This window comes from Macaca thibetana, chromosome 10 (genome assembly GCF_024542745.1).
Source record: "Macaca thibetana thibetana isolate TM-01 chromosome 10, ASM2454274v1, whole genome shotgun sequence".
In the NCBI taxonomy this organism is placed as follows: domain Eukaryota; kingdom Metazoa; phylum Chordata; class Mammalia; order Primates; family Cercopithecidae; genus Macaca; species Macaca thibetana.
In genome coordinates, this window is record NC_065587.1 from 66,918,713 (window position 1) to 66,944,941 (window position 26,229).

A 26,229-nucleotide genomic window follows, 5' to 3' on the forward strand; every position below is an offset into this window, starting at 1 on the left:
CTGAGCCCTGATCCCAGTGACAAACTGAGCCCTAACTCAGTAGGGAACAGAAGAGAAAGTGTGCGTGACCCACCCCCGCAGCTTAACACCCCAGCCCCTCTCCAAATGCACATTCCATTCACAATGGATTCGTCCACCGTCTCTTTCTACATTACAAACGCCAGCCTCTGCCTTGACTATATGGGATCTAAGGAACTGTGTGTGCCCATGAAGGAATTTGTACATGCACGTGTGTGGATGAGGATTGTGTGTGTTGATACATGTGTGTGGTTGTGTGTGCATAGTCACATGTACACATGTGCAGGGAAAATGTGTGCTCTTAAGTGTGGGTGTGGACGTGAAATGGGCGCATTGGCGTCTTGGTTTATGGTGTTACGTATCTATTCACACAATCCGACAGGACCACAGAGGTGGGGAGTTCTGTGTACATGTATGCATGTGTGGGCTTGGCCTACTGAGTGTTTGTGGGTCTGTGAGTGTGTGGTGTTAGGTGCATGTGTATATGTGAGTGGACTGTTTCCTGGGATGGGGAGGTACATATATGTCTGTGCATACACGTGGGCACAGCAGGTGATGGCCTTGCCATTTTTCTTCATTGGCACAGGATGCCTTGGGGCCTTTCCCCAACTCCAGGGCACTCCTTGACTCTCACTGACCCCACACCAGCTCAAATATCAGGCCCAGCTCCTAGGCCCACCCTGTGCTAGGCCCCCACCAGTGCCTACAAAGCTGACCACAGACACCATCAAGCCCTCCCCTGAGCAGCTGGAGCTCACTTGAACCAGCCCTGCCTCCCAACCAGTGCTCCCCTGCCCCTATTCTAGAGGCAAAGAGGAATGAGAAGAGCCTGCTGTGAGCTCCCTGACACCCTGCTCCTGGCCTTGGTCTGTCCACCAGTGCATAAGACAGGGCCCTCCTGCACCCTCACCATAGCTGATGATGCAAACAGCAGACTCAATGGACAGAGGTGCAAATATTGACCAAAGCCGCTCTTGGTGTTTGCTCTTGGCCTGGACACTTCCTTTTCCTAAATATTTCCAGCACAGGAGCCATCTGGGTGACAGCCAGTAGACATAAAAGAGGGAGACTCTCACCAGCCCATCTCAGATCTCAACCAGCTCCCTACAGCAATGGTAAGTACCATTTGGTGAGCACCTGCCATATGCAGAATGTTCTGCCAGCCACTTTGCCTGCATCTACAGGGATGGGAGCTGGTTCTGCTCAGCCCTGTTTCCAGCACCTGGACCATACTAGGATGCATAAATATTTGTTGAATGAATAAATGAATGAGTATACATTTGAAAGACCCTTGTAACAATTGTAGTGGTGGCATTTCAGAGTTTCCCCTTCACTGAATATTCTCAGGGGGTTTGCATTGGTGTCCTCTTGCTGCAGTAATGTATTATCACAAACTTAGTGACTTAAGACACAATTTATCATGTTACCATTCTGGAGGTCTGAAGTCTCAGATGGGTCTCCCTGGGCTAAAATCAAGGAAGTATTGGCAGGGCTGCGTTCCTTGCTGGAGGCTGTAGGAGAGGAACTGTCCACCTGCCTTTTCCAGCTTCTAGAAGCCGCCCTTATTCCTTGGCTCCTGGTCCCTTCCTCCATCTTCAAAGCCAGCATGTTGAGCTGAGTGCTTCTTGTGCAGCCATCTCCCTGCCTCCCTCTTCTACTTATAAGGACCCTTTTCATTACATTGCACCCACATGGGTAATCTAGGGTATTCTCCCCATCTCAAGATCGACTGATTAGCAACTTAAATTCCTCTTCTAGCTTTAGCTCCCCTTTGCCATGTGACTTAACATATTTACATGTTCAAGTTTTAGTATGTGGACCACTTCCCATTGGTCATTAGCCTGCAATTTTAAGCAATTGCCACCAGGGGGCAAAAGTGAATTCATTTTAGTTTTGCTGTCCAAATAGTCAAGCTCCCTACAGGCAGGGCTAACAGAAAAAACTTAGCCTGACATTTCCACTTGGTTATGCTTTTATTTTTTTCCCAGTAAAAAAGTAGAACTTTTTTTTTTTTTTTTTTTTTTTTCCGGAGACAGTCTCACTCTGTGGCCCAGGCCAGAGTGCAGTGGCGCAATTTTGGCTCATGGCAACCTCTGCCACCTCCCGAGTTCAAGCAATTCTCATGCCTCCCTCCTGAGTAGCTGGGATTACAGGCACACACCACCACGCCCAGCCAATTTTTTGTATTTTTAGTAGAGAAGAGGTTTTGCCATGTTGCCTAGGCAGGTCTCAAATTCCTGAGCTCAGGCAATCCACCCGCCTCAGCCTCCCAAAATACTAGGATTACAGGCATCAACCACCGCGCCCAGCCAAAAAGTAGAACTTTATTAAAACAACAACACATGCCATGTATTTTGTGTTATGCACAATGTCCACCAGTGAGAAGCTCAGCATTACAAAATGCATTCACAGGCAACCTAAGAGGGTGAAAAACCTGGGAAGCTTGGGGCAAGGAAGGGGTCTAGGGAACACGGAAAAGCATGGTTGGGTTACTGGAGCTTCAGCTCTCGCCCCTGTCTAGCTCCTGAGACCCCGGCATGGCCCTTCCTGTCTTGATGCCTCAATTTCCCCATCTTAAAAAAGGAAAGTGGGTCACAATGGCTTCCTCTGGGGGAAGTTCTAGAGCCAAGCTGGAGACTAGCCCCCACCCCCTGTCCCTTCACTCACCTGCTCTGTGAGGTCACAGTGCCAACTGCTCCACTGATCCTGGTAGATTCCACTGGCACTTTTCAGAGGACATTCAGAGGCATCAGCCACTTCCTTCTCACCAGCTCCCAGAGATCCCCGCCTCCATCCCCAGTCCTAGAGAAGGATATCGATGCCACGGTCCTCAAGGATCCCTGGGGACCCAGGTGCCCCACTCGAAGATGTGGCCCACAATCCCAGACCCCGGAGGTGAGGAGGGCACCCCCTCCCTTTGCCCAGCCCTTTGCAGTTCACAAAATGCTGCCCCTCCACCCTGTCCTTGGAGGTGAGCAGCATTGTCAACTGTACTGTACAGAGGCAGCCAGCAAGACCAGAGAGGTTTGGCAGTGGTATTCCCAAAGTCTCCCAGCCAGGAAGTGGCGAGGCAGCCATCCTTTCAGCACGTATATTGAGCATCTACTGTGTGCCAGGCAATGCACAGAGGACAGGGAACACGGTGTGGCATCAGCCTGGTGTGCTCCCTTCCCTCATGGAGCGCACAGTCTAGTGCAGGAGACTGATATGAAACAAGGAAACAAGTATTTCGCCATCTTTATCTGTCAGAAGGCCTCTGGCTGCAGGTGACAGAAATTCCAACTCAAAATGATGCCTATCTCCTGGCACCCAAATCTGGGTGTATATCCCAAGAGAGTATACCAAACAATCCGCAAAGGTGAGAAAAGAAATGGCCATGCTAGAACGTATGTCTTTCATCCTCTTTTAATTTGTATTCTTCAGGAATGTTATCACTAAATCTGCACATTTGGGAAGGGTAAATAATGTATTAGTATAATTGGGTGTATACATAATTTACTAATAAACCAATATAAATACACTGAGGGTATGATAAAAATGTTTAGGGAGCTTTGACTTAATAAGGGAAAATTTTAAATCTCACATATCAAGACGTCCCAAGGTGCAGGGGGCTCCGGAGTGCATTAATTCCTCGGTTCTGCCACCCAAGACCCAGGTTCCTGTCATCATTTTGCTCTTTTAGTCCCCTCTCATGGTCACAAGATGGCCACCACAGTTTCAGATATCACGCAGAAATGTGGCCGTCTAGGGGAAGGAGAATAAGTATCGTTTTCTGTGGTTCTCATTTAGCTAATCCTAAACCTAACTTTTCCCCCAAGTCCCTTACCGCATAACCACCCCCCTACCCCACCCCACCTCATCCCTGCAGACTTCCTCACGCTTGAACCAATCACAGCACAGGGAATGGGAGCACAACGGCAGGCTTTGACCAATCAAAATGGCCTAAAATCACATGGGGTAGGAGCAGACAAAGGAACAAAACCAGGCTTCTGCCAACCTCTGGGACATGGCGACAACCACCTGTGACTGCCACTGCAACCTGGGTCTTTTCCTTGATAGATACCTGGATTTGGGGTCAGCCAGACCTGGGTCTGTCCCTGAATCCCAGGCTGGTGGTGTTGGGAAAGCTTCTCTGCCCCTCAGCTCCCCAGTCTGGAATGCGGTATGCACATTCCAAGGACACTACGTTCCTCATAATTGTAAAATGCACCCGTGAATCTTATCATCCCCAGGATTGCCCAGCGAGGCCGGAACACCAGCAGAATGGTAGAGGACACCTCCTCAAACATGAGTGAGCAAGGACAGGTGCCCTGGTGTTTTCATGGGCAGCTGAGGGGCTGAGGCTCAGGGATGTCAAACGGGCAACCTGGGGCTACCCAGCAAGGGGCAGAGGGCAGGGATGTTTGCACCAAGCTCTGGATGCTCCCCAGGTCTCTGCAAGCACCAAATCCAGAGGCTGGCAGTGACATGACAGTTCTGTGCTCTCTGCAGATGACAACTTCCTGTTGCCTGTGCGTATCAATGCCCAAGCCCTAGGCCTGACTCAGTGCATGCTGGGATGTGTGTGTACGTATATACTGAATAATCGCCTTGGTCATCAACATGGGCCTGGGGAGAGGGTCCACCTGGGGGTGGCAAGGCCTGCTCTGGGCTGCAGGGGAGCCGCAGGTTGAACTCTGGAGTTCCACCCATCGGAGGTGTCATTCCTGCCAATGTCTTTGGTGGTTGGAGAGGGGAACCGGGAGGGAGGCTTACAGTCTGGAGGAGGAGTTAACTGCCAACCCTCCTCTACCACCAGTCTGGCTGCTGGTTTCACCCATCTATCCACCTGTTGAGTTCATCAATTCACCCAGACCTTATTTCATAGGCACATCCACCCAATCATCCCTCTTTCTGTTTATCCACCCATCTTCTCAGCCTCCCATTCTCTCGCTTATCTCCTGATTCATCCATCTTCCAAGCCAGACAGCCATTCCCTTCTTCCTTCTTCAATCCACCCCGTGTCCTCTCACCTTCCCGTCCATTCTGAGTCCGTACTTTTTGCCTAGCTCCATAGTGGGCATTCTGGGATAAACCAGACAAGGCCCCCATTCTTGCCAAGCTCCCAGTGTCTAGAAATGGGCATTGTTACCTTCCAGGCCTTTTGTGCTCCTGAGTCACTATTGTCTATTGGCCAGGCACGGTGGCTCAAGCCTATAATCCCAGCACTTTGGGAAGCCGAGGCGGGCAGATCACGAGGTCAGGAGTTTGAGACCAACCTGGCCAATACGGTGAAACCCCATCTCTACTAAAAAATACAAAAATTAGCCGGGCGTGGTGGCTCACACCTGCAGTCCCAGCTACTCAGGAGGCTGAGGCAAGAGAATTGCTTGAACTCGGGAGGTGGAGGTTGCAGTGGGCCAAGGTCACGCCAGTGCACTCCAGCCTAGGCGACAAAGTGAGACTCTATCAAAAAAGAAAAGAAAAGAAAAGAAAAGAAAAGAGAAAAAAAAGAAAAGAAAAGAAAAAAAAGAAAAGAAAAGAAAAGAAAAGAAAAGAAAAGAAAAGAAAAGAAAGAAGGAAGGAAGGAAGGAAGGAAGGAAGGAAGGAAGGAAGGAAGGAAGGAAGGAGAAAGAAAACGTCTGTTAACTGCCAGTGGCAAGCAGTGTCCACCTGTAGTGACTGGTACTCATTCCAGGCTAGTGCATACCCATAAGCAGAGCCCGGTGCTGTCCTGGGCTCAGCCAACAAGTTGAGAGAGTGGCCCAGCTCCAGGGCCTCCCCCAGCCCCAGAAAGGTCAGCAGGTCCTTGTAGTGGAACGAAGATGAGGGCACAGTGACTCACTGCTTTTCTGTCTCCTATACAGCCTGGTTCACCTGTTTTGCTTGCTCCCTGAGAACTCAGGCCCAGCAGGTTCTGTTTAACACGTGCAGGTGAGCAGGGAAGGCAGCGGGAGGGTGATGGGGAGGGGGAAATGGCAGCTGGGGACCATAACAGCCCCTCCATCAGTTTGGATCACCCCTTGGTAGCCAGACCAGAAAAGCTATCCTAAACCTGGCTGTTATCAAACACCCCCACCCCAGAACCACTGTGGCCCCCCATTGCTCCAGCCCCTCAGCCTGCAGGGCCCTGGAATCCTGTCCCACCCTTCCTTTCCAAGCTGCTCTCAATTGGCTTCCTGCCAGGGACCCACTGGGCAGCAAGGCCAGGGTTCTCACTCCCTGGACACACCATTCCTGTTCCTATTCCCGCCTCCACACATTTGCACATGCTGTTAAGTTTTTTTGTTTGTTTGTTTTTTGTTTTTAGACAGGGTTTCACTCTACACCAGGGCTGGAGTGCAGTGATGCCATCACGGCTCACTGCAGCCTCTACTTTTCAAGTGCAAGCAATCGTCCCACCTCAGCCTCCCAAGTAGCTGGGACTACAGGCACACACCACCACATCTGGCTAACTTTTGTATTTTTTGTAGAGACAGAGTTTCACCATGTTGCCCAGGCTGGTCTCAAACCCCAACGATCGTCCCACCTCAGCCTCCCGAAGTGCTGGGATTACAGGCATGAGCCACCGCACCCAGCCCACCACATGCTGTTCTTCCTGCCCTGACGGCCTGCCCCATTCTTTCCCTTTTCCTTTCCTGTCCTTGGAAATTCTTCCCAGCTCCAGCAGAGATATTCACCTCATTCATTCATTCATCTGAAGTTTAAATTTTAAATGTTTTCTTAACATCTATTCTGAGCCTAGCTCAGCCCTGCCACTCATGAGCTCCCACTCAGGCGGGAAAGGCAGGCACCAAAACATGCAAGCTTGGAGGGTTGGGAGTGCTGCCTGTGGAGGTCTTTGGAGGAGGGGACATTTGAGCTGAATCCTGAAGGACACATTTACCAGGGAGAGAAGAAGGGATAGGGCAAACAGCATGCCTACGGAGAAAGAGAGTGACAAAGAGGAGGGTGAACACTTGGCAGGGCCTCGCCCACCTGACCTTGACCACCACTCCCTGCCTTCCAGATGCAAGCTGCTGTGCCAGAAGCTCATGGAGAAGACAGGCATTCTGCTCCTCTGTGCTTTCGGTGCGTCCCAGGGCCCTGCCCAGTCCCAGGTCGAGGTATTCCTGGGCCCTGGCACTGATTATAGGACACTGGGCAAGACACTGCCCCTCCACATGACTCAGTTTCCCCATCCGCCTGATGGGTGTTGCTGTGAAAATTATGAAATTAAGTGATGACCATGAAAATATTTTGGAAGCCAAGAAATGCTTCGGAAATTATAAAGCTCTCCCCAAACCGTGTTATAAACATTGTTACTCCCGCTTTCTGGGTTTCCATGGCTTCTTTCCAGCCACCCGCCCCCAACCTCCTACCACACAGCTTAGCTTTCCCAAGCAAAGGAATCTCCTCCCTCCACTGAAATATACTGGCTTTGGAGTGGAGGCTGGGGTTGGGGGAAGCAGGGAGAATCAGCTTCCCATGGGAAAATGAACACTGAATCCTAGAGAACTGTCTTGCTTTAAAATCCAACAACGAGGACTTCGATAAATAACACCTTGATTTTTTGAGACAGAGTCTCACTCTGTTGCCAGGCTGGAGTACAGTGGCACAATCTCGGCTCACTGCAACCTCTACCTCCCGGGTTCAAGCCATTCTCTGCCTCAGTCTCCTGAGTAGCTGGGATTACAGGTGCGCACCACCACTCCCCGCTAATATTTGTATTTTTGGTAGAGATGGGGTTTCATCATCTTGGCCAGGCTGGTCTTGAACTCCTGACCTCACGATCCACCCGCCTTGGCCTCCCAAAGTGCTGGGATTACAGGTGTGAGCCACCGCGCCCGGCCTAAATAACACCTTTATTGTGATGCTATTCGAAATGGGTTTCTTAATTTTGTTTTCAGGTTATCTATTGCTAGTGAATACCGCTGACTTTTTGTACTTGATCTTATATCCTGCAACCTTGCTGAACCCAATTTTTAGTTACAACACAATGCAAGACACCTAATCTCGGATCCCTTAGAATTCTAATGCAAGATCATGTCTTGCAAATAGTGGTAGTTTAACTCTTTTCTGCATGATAATCTGGACGAGCTTTACTTCTTTTTTGTTTTTTAAGACAGGGTCTCCCTCTGTCACTTAGGCTGGAGTGCAGTGGTGCATTGATAGCTCACTGCAGCCTCGAACTCCTGGGTTCAAGTGATCCTCCCACCTCAGCCTCCTGAGTAACTAGGGCTATGAGCGTGCACCACCACCCCCAGCTAATTTTTTTATTTTTGTTTATTTGTTTATTTATTTTTTTTTTTCGTAGAGATGGAGTCTTGTGTTGCCCAGTTTGGTCTAGAACTCCTAGCCTCAAACCATCTTACTTCGGCCTCCCAAAGTGCTAGGATTACAGGTGTGAGACACCACGCCTGGCCTACTTCTTTTTCTTGACTAATTGGCCAGGCTAGAATCTCCAGTATCGTGTTAAATAGAATTAGCAAGAACAAGCATCCCTGTCTCATCCCTGATCTTAGGGGAAAAGCGCCCAGTCTTTCACCATTAAAGAGGATATGAGCTGTGAGTTCTTCATAGATGGTCTTTATCACGGTGAGGAGGTTCCCTTCTATTCCTAGTTCGTTGAGGGTTTTATCAAGAACAACAAATAAATTTTAAAGGTTGTTTTTGTTTTTTGGTTTTTGGGGTTTTTTGAGACAGAGTCTCTGTCGCCCAGGCTGGAGTGCAGCAGCATGATCTCTGCTCACTGCAACCTCTCCCTCCCAGGTTCAAGCGATTCTCCTGCCTCAGTAAAAGCTGGGTTTTTTAGGCGGGGTCTCACTCTATTGCCCAGGCTGGAGTGCAGTGGATCACAGCTCACTGCAGCCTCGACTTCCTGGCACAAGTGATCCTCCCACTTCAGCCTCCAGGTAGCTGGGACTACAGACGTGCACCACCACACCTGACTAATTTTTGAATTTTTTTGTAGAGACCAGGTTTCGCCACATTGGCCAGGCTGGTCTTGAACTCCTGGGCTCAAGTGATTTGCCTGCCTCGGCCTTCCAACGTGCTAGGATTATGGGCATGAGCCACCGCGCCCGTCAAGACTTTTAAATAATGGCTTGAATGGTGGCTTTTCAGCCAGCATGGAGATCAAAAATGCAGAGTGCCTTCTTCTCTTTGCCAGTTGTCCCCAGTAGAGTTGGAACAGGGAAGGGAGAGTCACAGATGACTTGGTTGATGTGCCACATATTACACATTTGATATCATTTGATCACAAAGTGGATATTATTGTTATTCATATTTTTACAGAGGAGGGAACTGAGGCATAGAGCATTAAGTAACTCCCCCAGTGTTGCACAATGCTGGCAAGTGGCATAGCTGGGATTTGAGCCCAGACGCCTTAACTCCAGTGCCTAAGCTCTTCATCTTGCATGTTAAATGGCTCATTCTTATTCTCATGGCCTCACAGGATTCTGGATGTTTTCTATTCACTTACCATCGAAAATGAAAGTCTGGCAGGTGAGTGTGCAACCCCCTCAGGCCCCACGGCTCACTGGTCTCACCCTAACCAGTCAATATCACCTCCATAGCTCCACTCATTCTCACCAAATCAGGCCCCTAATCAGTTCCTGACTTAACCCAGATCCAGATCCAAATCTCTGTCTTCATCGTGCCACCCACCTAGAACCCATCTCTTCTGCCAGAGGTGACTTTCAAAGATTGGATGCAATAGTCCCTCCTCCAAGATGGCTCTCCTGTCTTTTACTCTCAAAGATGACCCATCTCTCCTTTCTCAAGGCCCCACTTAAAGTGGGGTGGTGATAACAGGGAACACATTTCTGTACTTAAGGCAGCTTGTCATTCTGCTTAACAGCAATGATACTCATTTGCTTTCGGGTTTCTGAGGAGGAAGGAGGAGGAAATAAGTGGCGAAACTCCTACTTGAGGTCCGCAAAAAGTCTCAGAGGACCTCAGAAAGGGGATCCAAAAGGCCTGTACCTCCCTCTCCTCTTTTCCTCCTTCTAAACCCCTTCATATCCATCAAGGTCCAGCTAAAATGTCACCTCCTCTAGAAACACCCAGGCAGAAGTGGTCACATTCCTCTTTCCTCCTATAATTTTCTGTGGTCATGACTGTCTCTCCAACTGTACTGGCAGCTTCTTGAAAGAAGGAGCCAGGTCCTATTCACCCCAGCAATGTTTAGTTTGGTGCCAGCAAGAGGGTTGCCACTGTCAGTGTTGGATGACTGGATGGCCAGATGGGAGTGTGCATGGAGAGAGAATGGATGGGAGGATGGACAGATGGAAGGTTGGATTTGATGGATGTAGGACTGGGGGAAAGAGATAGGAGGCTAGATGAATACATGAATAGGTGAATAGATGGATGAAATGATGGGTGGATGGAAGAGCAGATGGGATAGATGAGTGGATGGGTAGGTTGGTGGATAGATGGATGGATGAAAGAGTGGGTAGATGGATAGTGGTATATGGGTTGGAGTGTAAACAGATCGGGGAGGTTGGGGAGTTGGAAGAAGAGATTGATAAGGGAGGGTGCGTGGGTAGAAGGGTGGATGGATGAAGGTGTGGTTGGATGGATAAAAATGTGGATAGATGAATAAAAAGGACAGTAAATTCGAGTTTGGATAAATGATAGGTAGGTGGATGGATGGAAGAGTCAACAGGAAAGTGGATGAATGTATGGGTTTATAATTGTGGGAGAATAGATGGATGAAGTTCTCCTGGGGCCAGATTAAGCCATCTGAAGGAGACCCCTTACTTTTCTCAATACTCCACCAGGATGACAGCATAAATGGTCCACTGCAGAGCTTGAGGTAAGAGGAATCTTCTGAGTAACCATATTATTACCTAAAAGCAGAGCTATAGCCAGAATCTGAGGTGTATTGGCTACAAATGTAGGTTCTGCAGTCAGACCAACCTGGGTTTAAATCCTAACTCCCATACCTTCTACATGGCTGACCTTAGGCAAGTCACCTCTTCTCTCTGGGCCTTTGACTCCTCATTTATGAGATGAAGCATAACACCCATCTTGCTCTTGGCAACTATGGGCATTAAAGAAGATGTGAAGTGTCTTGAATAGTTCCTGACCCATAGTCAGTACTCGGCAAATGGTAGCTGAGAAGAAATTTTAACCAAGACACCACATGATGGCAGCATCCTTAATTGCAGACAAAATAGGAATATTTGGAAGGAATGAGCTGGGCATAAGGATATTCCAAGCAGAAAAAAAGAGAATAAGTAATGTTTTAGAGATAATAACCTGGTGAATGGGTCGAGGGATGGGACCAAGAGAGTAGGAAAATCTGAAACTCATTCTTTGAGAGCCAACTAGCAAAGGGAAAATCTGAGGGTAACAACAACAGCATCACAAATCAACCCGTTCTTGTTATCACTCCTTCCTGATAAGGTTGTACCAGGAGAAGGTGAGACATCACAGTGGGGAAATCCAGGACCTCCGAGGTAGCATGAACCTGCTCATTGCCAAGCTCCAGGAGATGGAAGCCATGTCTGATGAGGTGAGACACTGGCCATTCTGCCCCAAACATCTAATTTCTCTCTGTTTGATGTCCTGTTTCCTATACCTCAAGTCTTCTTTCTTGGTTTTATCTCTCATTTTGATGGAGCACACCCCCCAGTGACTTCCAGGGAAAGAGTGAAAGAAGTATATTTTTTAGTGCTTATATTTTTAAAAGCATCTTTTTCTATCCTTGCACTTGGTTGATAGTTCGGCTGGGTATAGAATTCTAAATATGAAATAATTTCTCCTGAGAATTTTGAAGGAAGCCCACCACTGTATTACAGTTTATACTGTTGCTATTGAGAAGTCTAATGTCAGTCTTACTATTGATCCTTTGAGTCTGATCTATTTTTTATCCCTGGGAGCTTGTAGAACACTCTTTTTTGTCTCTAATGTTCCTCATATAAACTGGTTTGGGGTTTACTGAGCTTACTGAATCTGTGGGTTGATATTTTTCAATCGTTTTGGGAAACTTTTACCTTTTATCTCTTAAAATATTTCTTCTTTCCATTATCTGTCTCCTTTCCTTGGATTCTAATTACACCTATGCTAGGCCTATGCTTTGAAGGCCTTTAGAATGCTTCATGTGATTCCTATGCTATTACCTGGTTTGTTTTTCATTATTTTTCTGTATGTGCTTATGTTTTGATATTTTCCTATTAACCTTTCTTCAGGTTTACTAATAATCTTGCATCATTCTGTCTCTCCAATTTACTATTAAATCTATGCGTTTAGTTCTTTCTTTTCTTTTCTTTTCTTTTTTTTTTTTTCCTTAATAGAGTCTCCCTGTGTCACCCAGGCTGGAGTGCAGTGGCGCAATCTTGGCTCACTGCAAACTCTGCCTCCTGGGTTCAAGTGAATCCTATGCCTCGGCCTCCTGAGTAGCTGGGATTACAGGTGCGTGTTACCACACTCAGCTAATTTTTGTATTTTTAGTGGAGACAGGGTTTCACCTGTCGACTTGGCTGGTCTTGAACTCCTGACCTCAAGTGATCCACCTGCCTCAGCCTCCTAAAGTGCTGAGATTACAGCTTGAGCCACAGCTTCCAGCCTTAGTTATTAATTTCAGATACTGCATTGTTTAGTTCTAGGATATACACTTGATTTTTTTCCAGACTTTAATTCTGTGGTGAAATTCTCCAACATTTAACCTATGTTGTCCATCTTTTCCTTTATTTTAATTAACACGTTAACAACAGTTATTTTAAAAATCCTTGTCTGCTAACTCTAATATCTGGATCATCTGTGGCCTCCCTCTGTTTTCTGCTTTTTATCTTGGGTATCAATCATATGGTCTTGCCTCTTCAAGTCTAGTAACTTTTAGTGGTTTCTGAACATTGTATATGAAAGAACTGTAGCTGTTCCAAATAATTATAATTCCACTAGAGAAAGTTCCCCTTTTCTTTATAAGGAAGATGAAATAGACTGGTCACTTCTATCTAGACATGTGTTAAGCTAGTTCAGACAGACCTGGATCACAATTTTTAAAAGATTTATCCAGAGGTTTTAAGCTTCATTCTTTAGACTCCTTCCCATGCAACTTCAAAAATTTGGCAACTGTCTTAGTGGCAAAGACTTACCATATGTTTGAGGCCTCACAAGTCTCCAAATCTGTCTCTCACCCCTGCATGAACGCAAAAATCTCTGGACCTGGTGGCAGCCTTCTCTGCCAGTGGCAAACGTGGATTCTTGGCTGCTAATTGTGCCCAGAATTGGTTTAGTGCCCTCAGGTGAAATGCAGCTGAAGCACAGTATTGACTCACCACCACCCCTTCTAGGGCAATGGAGCTCCAAGTACAGCCCACGTGCCTGCATCACGAGTATCACCTGGGAAAATGTTAGCAATTCCAGTTAATAGGCCTCACTCAGACCTTCTGAATCGGAGGCTCTGAAGACAAGAACCAATCATCTGTGTCCCAGCAAGCCTTCCAGGTGGTTCTGACACTTACCAGAGAGAATCACTGTTCTAAGACTTTGATCTCTTGCTTGTTGTGTTTTGAGGTGCCCTCCCTCAAAGGGACTTCATTTCCAAAGCACTGTGAAGATGTGAAGTTTTATTCTGCCTTTCAGAAACACTTGAAGTGGCCTATAGCCTCCTATAGTCTTGAAATTCAGTTAAGACCTTGTGAAGAAAACTGGCCATATTTAAGGCTCCTCAAGTCCCCAATTTTGTTACTTTAGCTCTTTGTCACCATTAAAAACTTTGCTTCTTTCTCTTTCACTAGTAGCAGCAGCCCAGTGTCTGGCCTAAGCCCAGATCCTTAGCCCATGCCTAGAATTGTCAAAATTTAAAACAAACAGACAAAAAAATGAGCCAGTCCTTATAATCACTCTGCTGATTGTAAGAATAAAGTTCTGCTCTGTAGAATTTTAGTTCATCTGGTCCTTGTTGCTTCCACAGATGTGCCTATGGGCTGGCCACCCTTTGGAACCTGTCAATCTGGAAACTCCTGGCCTTCGGGCCTAAGAAATGTTATTTATTCATGTGACTAAATTGGTGATTTCCCCCAGCACCATTTGCTCTATTCTCATTTTTGAAGCTCCTGTTATTTGAATGTCAGCTCCTGAACAATTCTAATTTTTTTTCCTATCACTGGGTGAACATATATACTTATCGATCTTGGGAGTAGATATAACTAGGAGTGGAATTGCTGGATCATATGGTATGAGTGTGTTCATGTTATTAGATGCTGCCAAATAGTTTTTCAATTTACACTCCTGTGAAAAGTATATGCAAATTCCAGTTGTCCCACATCCTCACCAATTGGTATCATAAGTCTTTTTTACTTTATTTATTTTATTTTATTTTATTGAGACGGAGTCTCGCTCTGTCACCCAGGCTGGAGTGCAGTGGCCAGATCTCAGCTCACTGCAAGCTCCGCCTCCCGGGTTTACGCCATTCTCCTGCCTCAGCCTCCTGAGTAACTTGGACTACAGGCGCCCGCCACCTCGCCCGGCTAGTTTTTTGTATTTTTTTTTAGTAGAGATGGGGTTTCACCGTGTTAGCCAGGATGGTCTCGATCTCCTGACCTCGTGATCCGCCCGTCTCGGCCTCCCAAAGTGCTGGGATTACAGGCTTGAGCCACCGCGCCCGGCCCCCGGCTAATTTTTTTTGCATTTTTAGTAGAGACGGGGTTTCGGTCTTTAGTAGAGACTGTGGTCTCGATTTCCTGACCTCATGATCCACCTGCCTCGGCCTCCCACAGTGCTGGGATTACAGGCGTGAGCCACCGTGCCCGGCCAAGTCTTTTTTACTTTATTCTGCAGGGTGAGAAGTGGTATCTCACTATGGCTTTAATTTGCATTTCTGGTTGTTAATAATGTGGAGTGTCTTTTCATGTATCCAGTGGCCATTTGGATTTTGTCTGTTGCCTTTTGGGGGAGAGTGCCGTTTCTTATTGATATGTAGGAGTTCTTATGTGTTCTGGGTAAACATATTTTATTGGATGTATATATTGCAAATATCTTCTCCCAGGCTATAGTGTAGCTTTTCACTCTCAATGGTGACAAAAATGTCTAATTTTAATGAAGTCAAGTGCATCTACCTTTTATGTGCAGTGCTTTGGGTGTCCTATTTAAGAAACCTTCACCTGTCCCAACAGAAGCCCTCTGTTTTACCCTCTCCAGAATAACTTCTAGTCTTCTGCTGGGGAGCAGAGAAGTCACTCAGCTTCTCAGAGTAAGAGGGAGTCCCCAGGGAATCTGGAGATTCCTCTTAAATGGCTTAACACCCAATCCTCCACCCCAATTTCAGAGGCACCCAAGGCCACCAATCCTGAGCTTTTTGAGGATGGCCAGTTTCAGATTCAGATTTCTCATTTTTGCTAAATCAGTGGTTCTCAATTGGGGAGTATTTTGCCCCCTGGGGAACAGTTAGCAATGTCTGGAGATATTTTGGGTTGTTACAATGTGAGGAGGAGATGCTACTGGCACCTAGTGGGTAGCCAGGGATGCTGCTAAACATCCTACAATGTGTAGGACAACTTCTAGAATATTACTGCTGTCTCCAGGGCCACTGCTGGGACACACTGTGCCTTTTTGCAGCCTGGAAAAAGCTACCTGTGCTGGGCAAATGAATTGCAAAATGCACCTTCCTCCAAATCAAAGAACAGTTGAAGAGCTGGGTTTCAGCCCCCACACAGGGCCCCTTAACTGGGAACCTTTCTGCAGTGCGCAACATGCACAACCATACGCCGCAGGCTGGTTTTCTCCTCTCCTATGCTTCCTGTTCATATGGGTTTGGTCTTTTAAAATCCCTTTACTGAAGCTGTAATGGGGCGTTGGGAGAAAGTAAAATTAGATGATGTCTTCAATCCATCATCTTTACCCAGAAGCTGAATTTTTAAAAGAGTTCACAAAGGATCCCATTGTGGAAGATTCAGGAAAACTTTGCTAAAACTCATCTTTATCTTTTATTGTCCCAGAGTCCTAGGTCTCCAGTGCCCCTGAATCTCCCCTCTAAGCTCTGTTCAGACAGACTGAGGAGGAGGGACCGTGTCAGTCACTCACTATCAAGTGAGGCTCTTGCCAGGTGTTTCGTCTGCAGTGGGGAGGGAGGCCCCGCTACGACTTACAAAGGCAGTAAGGTATAGCGATTAAAAGGACTGGCTCTAGAGTCAGGTTGCTGGGCTTTGAATTTCATCCCTACCACCTATAAGCTGTGTGACTCTGATCAATTTACTTACCATCTTTGTGCCTCAGTTTCTTCATCTAGAAGATGAGTTGTAAGGATTAGACGTGGTCATTCATGTAAACTTAGACTAATGTCTGTCATATGGTAAGTGCTCCCTAAATGTCTGTTGCCTTTAAATAAAGGTAGAATCCAAAGGCATGCACTAATCGATGCGCAATCATTAAGTGCCTGCAGCGTGCTGGGAATCCAGGATCGGGGATCAACTAGAGCTTGTCCTTGCCCTCAAGGCAGAGTCCAGAACCTGTGGATCCCAGAGAAGAAGACTGCACCCAGCCTTGGGGCAGAGAGAGGGTGGGGGCCATCAGGGAAATTCCTTGGGGTTGGCGACCCAGTTTTGAAAAGTAATAGGTGAGATTATTGTCTCCAGCCAACGAAGGGAGGAGTTGGGGATTTTTTGCCTTTTGGAGCTGTGTAACCTCAGGCAGGTCATCAACCTCTCTGAGCCTCCAGTTTGCACATCAACAAAATAGAATCATAATCACTGCCTTGTAACACCCTGGCTATTGTTCTAGTTACCATTGCCGCGTAGCAAACCATCCCAAAACGTAGTGGTATAAAACAACCACTTGTGCTCAGAGATTCTGTGGGTTAGGAATTCAGAGAGGACACAGTGGAGATGGCTTGTCTGTGTTCCATGGTATCTGGGGCCTCAGCTGGGAAGACTTGAAAGCTGGAGGTGACTCTACATCGGGGGCTGGAATCATCTGGATTCACTCACGTGACTGGAGATTGATGCCCGCTGTCAACTGGGACTCAGGGCTGTTGATCAAAGCACCCATCTGTGGCCTCTCCGTGTGACCTGGGCTTCCTCTCAACATGGCGGCTGGCCTCCAGGAGTGAGTGTGCCCAGAGAACCAAGCAGTGCTGTATCGTTTTTTAGCACTTAGCCCCAGAAGTCACACAGCATCACTTCTGCCGTAGTCATAAGCCCAGACTGGTGGGTTGAGACCCCAACTCTCAGTGGGAGGTCACCCTGAAAGAAGAGCCTGGAATGGGAGACCCTGTTGCAGTCGTTTTTGGAAAACAGAATCTTCCACCACTGGGAAGAGTCTAATAAAAAGAACAGCTGGTATTTATTGTGCACCTACTGTGCTAAGTGCTTTGCCATCTGCATCCGGCAGCAGAGTGGAATGGTTAAGGGCCTGAACTCTGGAACCACAGTGATCGCTCTGCCTTATACCAGCTGGGTGATCTTGAACAAGCCACACCTTTGTGCCTCAGTATTCTCATCTTTAATACAAGGATGATAATAGTGATACTTCTTAGGGGTGCTAGGAGGGGAAAGGGTGAGCATATGTGAAGCCGAGAACAGCCCTGGCACATAGTAGGGGCTTTATGGACCTACAGTGGGAGGGAGCCACGATTATTGTCCCCATCTTACAGGAGAGAAAATCGAGTCTCAGAGGGGCAGTAACTTGCCCAAGGCCCCACAACAGTAAAGGTTGGCCTGACGTCGGAGCCCCTGTCTGAACCGCACTGAGACTCCGGGACCCTCGTATGACATCCGGTCACATGGACTTGAAAGCACCCAGTGAACCCACGGGTGGGGTCAGGATGGCTTTGTGTCTCCTGGGCTTTCACAGAGCCACAGGCTTCCACAGGCAGGGGCAGGCTGTTAGGGAGAGGACAGCATCCTGCAGCCCCCTGTTACCTCCCGTGGACACGTGGAGATCACAGTCCGTGACAACACACCAGGGGACAACTTGTGTTTTCTGCCTTCTCAGCAAAAAGTGGCCCAGAAAATAATGAAGATGATACATGGCGATTACATCGAAAAGCCAGACTTTGCCCTGAAGTCTACAGGTAGGTGACCCTCTTCCCCACCATCTGACTGCCTCAAGCATCCTCAGAAGCTCTACAAAGGGTGGGTTTCAGTTCTGGTGTGCTACTCCATCTGCCACTGGGAAGTTCATCCTCAGAGCTGACCTCGGCTCCAAGCTGGTTTTCTTGCTACAAGTTTGTTTTTTCTCAAGGGGGTCTGGGACGGGGTGGGGTATGGGGGATAGGGGTGGGGTATGGGGGACAGGGTGGGGTATGGGGGATAGGGGTGGGGTATGGGGGACAGGGTGGGGTATGGGGGACGGGGTGGGGTATGGGGGATAGGGGTGGGGTATGGGGGATAGGGGTGGGGTATGGGGGACAGGGTGGGGTATGGGGGATAGGGGTGGGTATGGGGGATAGGGTGGGTATGGGGGATAGGGGTGGGTATGGGGGACAGGGTGGGGTATAGGGGATAGGGTGGGGTATGGGGGATAGGGGTGGGGTATGGGGGACAGGGTGGGGTATAGGGGATAGGGTGGGGTATGGGGGATAGGGGTGGGGTATAGGGGATAGGGTGGGGTATGGGGGATAGGGTGGGTATGGGGGATAGGGGTGGGGTATGGGGGATAGGGTGGGGTATGGGGGATAGGGGTGGGTATGGGGGATAGGGGTGGGGTATGGGGGATAGGGTGGGGTATGGGGGATAGGGGTGGGGTCTGGGGGATAGGGTGGGGTCTGGGGGATAGGGTGGGATATGGGGGATGGGGTGGGGTATGGGGGATAGGGGTGGGGTATGGGGGATAGGGTGGGTATGGGGGATGGGGTGGAGTCTGGGGGACGGGGGTGGGGTCTGGGGGACGGGGTGGGGTCTGGGGGATAGGGTGGGGTATGGGGGACAGGGTGGGGTCTGGGGGATAGGGGTGGGGTATGGGGGATGGGGTGGGGTATGGGGGTAGAGGTGGGGTGGTGGGACAGGGTGGGGTATGGGGGACGGGGTGGGGTATGGGGATAGGGTGGTGTATGGGGGATAGGGGTGGGGTATGGGGGACAGGGTGGGGTATGGGGGACGGGGTGGGGTGGGAGAGAGCACAGGAATCCATAGACCCTCCACGTTACAGAAGATCTATAAAGCCCCTACTATGTGCTCGGGCTGTTCTCAGCTTTACCTCTCCACCGCCCCCACCCACCACTCTTCTCCAAACCCGGTGCTGGGCACACAGGTCAGCAGGACAGAGCCATCCCCACCCCGCAGTCAAGAATCAGTGCTTTGGCTGGGTGCGGTGGCTCACGCCTGTAATCCCAGCACTTTGGGAGGCCGAGGCAGGTGGATCACCTGAGATCAGGAGTTCAAAACCACCCTGGCCAACATGGTAAAACCCCATCTCTACGAAAAATAAAAAAGTTAGCCAGGCGTGGCTGTGGGCACCTGTTATCCCAGCTACTCGGGAGGCTGAGGCAGGAAAATTGCTTGAACCCAGGGGGCGGAGGTTGCCGTGAGCCGAGATTGCACCACTGCACTCCAGCCTGGGCAACAGAGCCAGACTGTCTCAATAAAAAAAAAAAAAAAGAATCAGTGCTTCCGGAAGAATAAGGCAGGTGGCGAGGAGGGAGGGGACCTGGGCCGAGAGGCCTCCCACTCGGGAGAACATTTGGGCTGAGACTTGCTGAGGAGAGAAGGTATTCCAGACCAAGGGAGGCTGTGAGAAGGCGGGTGAGAGCCATTCAGGGACAGCCGGGAGGAGGCGAAGTATGGGCTGCAGGCTTCGGGCGCAGACCCCTACCAGGCAGCACCGCCAACTCGGGCACCCCAGGATCAGTGAGACGTGGGGTCAGATAGTGTCAGCCCAGCCCCCGAGTGATGCGGGGCCTCACTTAGCCTCCCAGAGCTGGAATTTCCTCCTCCGCACAATGGGTATCGGTCGTCATCACAAGACTGTTACATGGGGAGCGCTCACCCTGTGCCAGGCACTTTGGGAAATGTGCTCTGATGGCTCATCTCAGCGCCACAGCAGCCCTATGACGTGGGGGCCATTGCCACCACCATGGCTCTGCTAATAATAGCCACCATGAGAATTGCTTGAACCTGGGAGGCAGAGGTTACAGTGAGCCGAGATCACGCCACTGCACTCCAGCCTGGGGACAGAGCAAGACTCTGTCTCAAAATAAATAAATAAATAAATAGCCACCATGATTACCATTATTAACATGGCTGTAATCCCATTTCCTAGAGGAGAACAGGACCAGTGACTCATCCAAAGTGCTCACCCGGCACATAGTGAGGGCCCGTCAGTGGGCCCCTCCACCAGGCAGAAGCCTGGCTGCTTGACTGAGACCCTCTTCTCCTATACAGGGGCCAGCATTGACTTTGAGCACACATCAGCCACCTATAACCATGAGAAGGCCCACTCCTACTGGAACTGGATCCAGCTGTGGAACTATGCACAGCCCCCAGACGTGATCCTCGAGGCAGGGGGGATGGCGGGAGATGGGACAGCGGCAGGGGAGTGGTCTGGGCAGGGTTTGGGGACAGGAGCTGGCAGAAGAGGTAGGGGGTGGGAGCAAAGGGAGTGGGGGCAGGGGCGGGGTTAGAGGTAGGAGCAGGAGACATGCAGGGGCAAAGGCAGGGAACAGAAGGAGGGGGCTATTGACTAGGCAGGGGCTGGGAAGAAGGCAGGGGGCAGGAGGTGAGAACAGACAGCAGGGGCTGCTGGGGCTAGGGTAGGAGTGAAGCAGAGGGACAGCTTGCTTTGGCATTGGAAGAGACCCCACCACTCAGCCCTTAAGACTTGAGGGTCAGAGAAACCTCAGGACTACACTGGGCATGGACCCATCATAGACCCATTTTGCAGAAGAGGAAACTGAGGCTCAAAGAGCCAGGTCACTTGACTGCAGCCACACAGCTGGTCACTAGTATGTAGCAGAGCCAGAGTTCAAACCTGAACTCCTCACCCTTCCAGGATCCTGCCTCACAGATGAGGAAAATGAGGCCCAGAGAAGGAATGGGCTTGTCCTGGTCACAAAGCAGGTGCCTTCATTCAGTGAACACCAGCTGAGAGTCTCATCCCAGTGGCCGACCCTGGGTGATGCCAGAAGGTCACAAGCCACTCATCCGCGGGTTCTACCTTAAGGAGCTCCAAGATCTTGGCACTCGAGGTCAAGCTGGGGTGTTGACCTTGCTCAGCTTGGACGGGGCGAAGGGCTTCCTGGTGGAGGCAGCCAAGGACTAGCAGATCTGCAGGCAGAGAGAACCCAGGGGCACAGGCCAAGCACAGGGCCCGGGAGTGCAGGGTGGTGCCCACATCCAGGTGGGGCAGGGGTATGGGGGGCAGTGATTGGGTTGCAAAGCGCTGGCTACCGTCAGGTTTGGAGCAGTAGTGAAAGGCAGCCCAGGCAAGACTCTGCCCCTCCTGGGCCCTCTCCCAGCTCCGGCCTGACTGAGCTCTCCAGGTCCCCACAGCATCGAGCCTGGTTCGCCCCTGGTCCTTTCCCGTGCTGTTCCCTCAGCTCCCTTTCCCAGCTGGCTCCTCAACTCCCTTGGCCCCAGCTCCTCAGGAGGCCTTCCCTGACGCCCACAGCCCCCTGCACCCCTGGGCTAGCATCTACTGTTCAGATAAGGACTGTCCGTGCCACAGCTCCAAAGGCTCAGAACCCACCGAGTAATCGCCTTTCCTGGGTGATTTCCGTCAAACCTCTTTCTCTCCCTGGGCCTGTTTCCCCTCCTGTGGGGCAGGAGATTGTGGTAGTTAATGGCACGTTCCAAGGTCAGATTCCCTGGGCTGCACTTCCAGGGATGTGGACCACTCTGCATGGCCCTGGACCAGTCATTGTCCTGCTCCCCCAACTCAGTTTCCTCACCTTCAAAATGGGGATAGTGATGGTGCCTAAGTCATGGGGTGATTGTGAGACCATGTAAAGAATAATGGGAGGGGGATGAATGAATGAATGAATGAATGAATGAGTAAATTAATGAATGAATGGGTGCCAATGGGGAGCGGGTGGAGGCTGGGAGGCCCCAAGCAGGCCCCTCCCTTACTGCATTGAACTGAGGTAAGGCTTACCCCTGCATGGGCAGTCAGAAGAGCTTCCTGGAGGAGGTGGCACTTGAGCCAAGCTTTGGATACAAGAAAGGACTGGCCTACCCAGGAGGGCCCAGGAAGTGCAGGGGATCAAAGGTGGGATGACCCCCCTACCCACCCAGCATATCCCTTATTGCACTTGCCTCTTCTAGCCCAACGTGACACCTGGCAATTGCTGGGCCTTTGAGGGTAACCGCGGCCAGGTGACCATCCAATTGGCTCAGAAGGTCTACCTGTCCAACCTCACACTGCAGCACATCCCCAAGACCATCTCGCCATCAGGCAGCCTGGACACTGCCCCCAAGGACTTCGTCATCTACGTGAGCACTGCCCTGTAGGGAGCTATGCTTAGCTAAGGGGACAACCTTCCAACAGTGGTATTCCAGGCCTGGGGTAAGCAGTGTCTGCACAACGCATGCAGGCTGGAGGGGCTGGATGCAGCTTGGTTAAGGCTGGAAGTGGCCAGGGCTGGGGTCTGATTTTAGCCTTCAGGGGTAGGGGATAAACAGCTACTCTATTTCAAACCCAGCTTTTCAGAGCCAAGATAATCTTCAGAGACCATGGAGCCCCCATTTTGCTAAGAAGGTCCGAAGCATCATCTGAACTATCTTAGTAAAATAAGGTCCAGAGAAGGATCAGGGAAATCCTACAAGTCAATGGCAGAGCTAGAAATAGACCCTCAGCCTCTGACTCCCAGGCCAATGCTCTTTCCTGTTCATTACACTGTGCTGCAGTGAAACGGTGCCCAAAGAGGTAGTGAGCTCCCATCCTGGGGAGTGTGCAAGTCTCCACTGGAGAGGGGAGACACCCTCTGAAGGCCCTGCTTGTATCTGACACCATCACCTTGGTTCTGGTTCCACAGGGCATGGAGGGCTCCCCCAAGGAGGAGGTGTTCCTGGGGGCATTTCAGTTTCAGCCAGAAAGCATCATCCAGATGTTCCCACTCCAGGTACCCGTGAAGAGCCGCCTGTGCTGAGCACCTGCTGAATGCACAGTGTGTAGTCTGTACCCAGGGCCCCCTCTTCATCTCCCAGTATCGCCAGGAGGTGCCCAGTCATGACTAACCTGTTTGACAGACAGGGAAACTGAGACTCAGAGAGTGGGAGCCGCTACCCAGGACCAAGTGGGACTCCAGGGAGATCCCACCGCCTGTGGCTGTGTCCCCTTTCCCCTGATGCGCCCGGGAGCTGTCTTGCTGCGTTTCTTCCCAGGGACAGCAGACGTTGAGCAAGAGGTTCCCATTGGGCAGGGGCTGCTGGTTCCAAAGGCAGAGTCTCCCTAGTGGGTGACCCCATAATCAGCACCTGATCCAACCACAGGTGGGGAAACTGAGGCCTGAAGGAGAGGGGTTTGGAGACAGAAGCAGGTCCGGAGGAGTGACCACTGGAATGGCCCTGGGGCTTGACAGGACGAATGTTCAGGCTTAGGAATCAAACTCATACTGGCCTGAATCTCGGCCCAACCACAAATTATGTGTGAGCTTGGACCAAGCCCTGCTTCTCTGGAGCCTCAGTTTCCCCTTCTGTCTTTCCCTGGGAGGTTGAAACCATCCAGTGAAGGCCAAGCCTGCCCCACTTTTTGCACTAGATAGGGAGAGTAATAAACACAGGCTCCACCCCCTCTTGCTTGGCAAAAATGGGGAGGGGCCTCACTTACAGAGCACTTACTATGTGCCAGGAGTCTATGGGTGAGCCGCCTCTGTGACTGATTCGCTTCCAGAGGCCGCCTGGCCCCCAAATCTCATTTCATGCCCACGGCAATCCTGGGAAGCAGATATTACCACTCCCATCTTATGGGCGGGGGGGCAGGGCAGGAGTGGAGGACTGAGGCCCAGAAAGGGTGGAGGTTTGCCCAAGATCCCACAGCACCAAGGCCGGGACATTTCCTCACCCATAGCGTGTCCGTCCTTCTGACCTCAGCATCTTCAGTAAGAACTCCTGAATATCGACTTGTTGTGAGGCCTTGGGATGGTCCATCCTCCTCTCTGGGCCTTAGTTTTCCCACCTATGAAATGGGAAAGTTCCCACCTTTGGACAGGCAGGGTGGGAGTCTATGGGTGAGCTGCCTCTGTGACTGATTCTCTTCCAGAACCAGCCGGCCCGGGCTTTCGGTGCGGTCAAGGTGAAGATCTCAAGCAACTGGGGGAACCCAGCCTTCACTTGCCTGTACCGCGTGCGAGTGCATGGCTCTGTGGCCCCGCCCGGAGAGCAAGCCTCACCAGAACCCCTACCCTGAGAGAGATTAAAATTTTATCTTCACCCCCAGACCAAGGCTGAGTGTCTTTGGCCCCAAAGAGAGAGAGTGGGCTAGCCTTTGACCTCTGAGCATTTGATGGTTAGCAATGGTTAATCCCATGCCGGGTGCCCAGGCACCTTCTCAACAGCCCCAGGAGACCCCATTCACAGATGGGGACAGTGAAGGCTCCAAGCAGCAAACTGACTTGCTGCAGGTGACAGCCAACAAATGGCAGCTCCAGGATTCAAACCCAAGCAGTCTGACTCCTGTACATGAGAAGTCTTTCTTGCTTCAAGTTAAGCTCTGTCCCCAAACTATGTGTGACATCGGTCAGCACCCTACCCTCTAGGAGCCTCGGTCTCCCTAGCCATAAAATACGGACAGGATTATGGTTATTGTGTCACACAAGGTGATAGATCAGAGGTCCCAACCCTACCCACTGTGGAGTGTTTCAACATCATACTGACAATTTACTGTGTGACATTGTGCAAGTCAGACACCCTCTCTGGACTTCAGTTTTTCCAGGTATGTAAGTATTGTTTCGCAAACTTCAGTCACTCATATTTTGTCCGTGTAATCTTTGCCATAGCTGAGGTCCCTCCTGCTCTAGCATTGTCTTGAGAGCTTATAGAGGTGCTACAAACAGTGCCTATTCCTGGTACCTACAGCAGCTGTGTGCACAAGGCTCTCAGCACAGAGCATGACACACGATGGGTGCTGGGTAAATGATCCTCGAGGTTATTGTCAACCTCTGGCCCCAGACAAGTGATAGGAGGCCTAGTCCTCTGGGAGGGGCTGAGCTCCAGAATAGGGCAGACTGGCCCAGCCGGAATGGCAGCAGGAATTGGAGCCTTCAAAGGAGGGAATTCCTGGCAGGCAGGGGCAGGGAAGTGGAGATGCTGGCACAGGGCCAGCTGGGCATTAGAAGGGTGGACAGATCAGAAGTATGCTTGTCTCCAGGGAGGGCACCCTGCACCAGCCTGCCCTGCTGCAGAATCTGCCACTCTGGCCATCTGCCAGGCCTCCACACCAGCACCCAAGGCTCCTCCAGCACCTGGCCCAAGCCCATCTCTGATGGACCTCACAGTGGAATGGGCTTCAAGGGGTCACCTCATATCCCTGCTGCTCCCTGCTCCTCCCAGCAATCAGGGGACCTGGAAGCCACACGCATCCAGCCTGGCATCATTAGGGCAGTTTTTCCGTAAACCATTCTTGTTTTTAAAAAGCCAAATAAAACTGAGGTTTGCTAAAAAGCGAATCCATTGAAAAACCCCACTTCCCCCACCCCCTCATGCCCCTCCCAGGCTCACTCCTCTAGCTGGCGTGTGTTTTTTCCCAATCACTTGTCTTTTAAGTGTCTTTTGTTCAACAGATTTTCTCGAAAATATTATCAACTCAATGTTTTTCTTTATGGCATCTAAGTTGTGTGTATTGTTGGGAAGGACATCCCCAGTTCCAAGTTTATAAACATATACTCCTGTATTTTCTTCTACTAATCTTTTTTTTTTTTTTTTTTTTTTGGAAACAGGATCTCACTCTATCATCCAAGCTGGAGTGCAGTGGTGTGATCTCAGCTCCCTGCAACCTCCACCTTCCAGGTTCAAGCAATTCTCCTGCCTCAGCCTCCTAAGTAGCTGGGACTACAGGTGCCCACCACCACACCCAGCTAATTTTTGTACTTTTTGGTAGAGACGGGGTTTCACAATGTTGGCCAGGCTTGTCTTCTATTAATTTGATTATACACATATTTTATACATACATATATATGAATATATATACACTTGTTAGTGCATAAACCCACACAAGATATAAATGTATAAAACCTCCTTAACGCATTTGGAATTTATTTTTGCATGGTGTGAGGTAGGGAATCTAATTTAATTTTTGTGTGTTACTACCCAAAGACCACAATATGGGATCATCATTGAATGGTTTGTCTTTTCCCAGAGCTTGGAAACACTCTCC

At 49.9% G+C, this 26,229-nt stretch overlaps 2 protein-coding genes across 2 annotated transcripts in view; both read left to right on the forward strand.

The window, feature by feature from the left end:
• The window catches only part of COMMD7 (COMM domain containing 7), a 319,129-nt gene that overhangs the window by 13,205 nt on the left and 279,695 nt on the right, over positions 1–26,229 (forward strand). The gene's annotated exons all lie outside the window — the stretch shown is intronic.
• On the forward strand, positions 2,717–24,295 carry SUN5 (Sad1 and UNC84 domain containing 5). The gene is made up of 13 exons (XM_050807187.1): positions 2,717–2,913; positions 4,251–4,309; positions 4,510–4,584; positions 5,865–5,931; positions 7,007–7,068; positions 9,434–9,483; positions 10,761–10,795; positions 11,389–11,497; positions 17,917–17,995; positions 20,304–20,419; positions 22,182–22,349; positions 22,892–22,978; positions 24,118–24,295. The coding sequence occupies exons 1-13, from the start codon at positions 2,837–2,839 to the stop codon at positions 24,262–24,264; spliced, it is 1,131 nt and encodes a 376-aa protein (XP_050663144.1). The 5' UTR covers positions 2,717–2,836; the 3' UTR covers positions 24,265–24,295.

Excerpts from the sequence above, each read along its gene's own strand:
- SUN5 (XM_050807187.1), top strand. The coding sequence starts at position 2,837 with ATGCCACGGTCCTCAAGGATCCCTGGGGACCCAGGTGCCCCACTCGAA. Across the intron at positions 20,420-22,181 it reads CCCCAGACGTGATCCTCGAG|CCCAACGTGACACCTGGCAA; the intron begins GCAGGGGGGATG and ends TGCCTCTTCTAG. Across the intron at positions 22,979-24,117 it reads TCCAGATGTTCCCACTCCAG|AACCAGCCGGCCCGGGCTTT; the intron begins GTACCCGTGAAG and ends ATTCTCTTCCAG.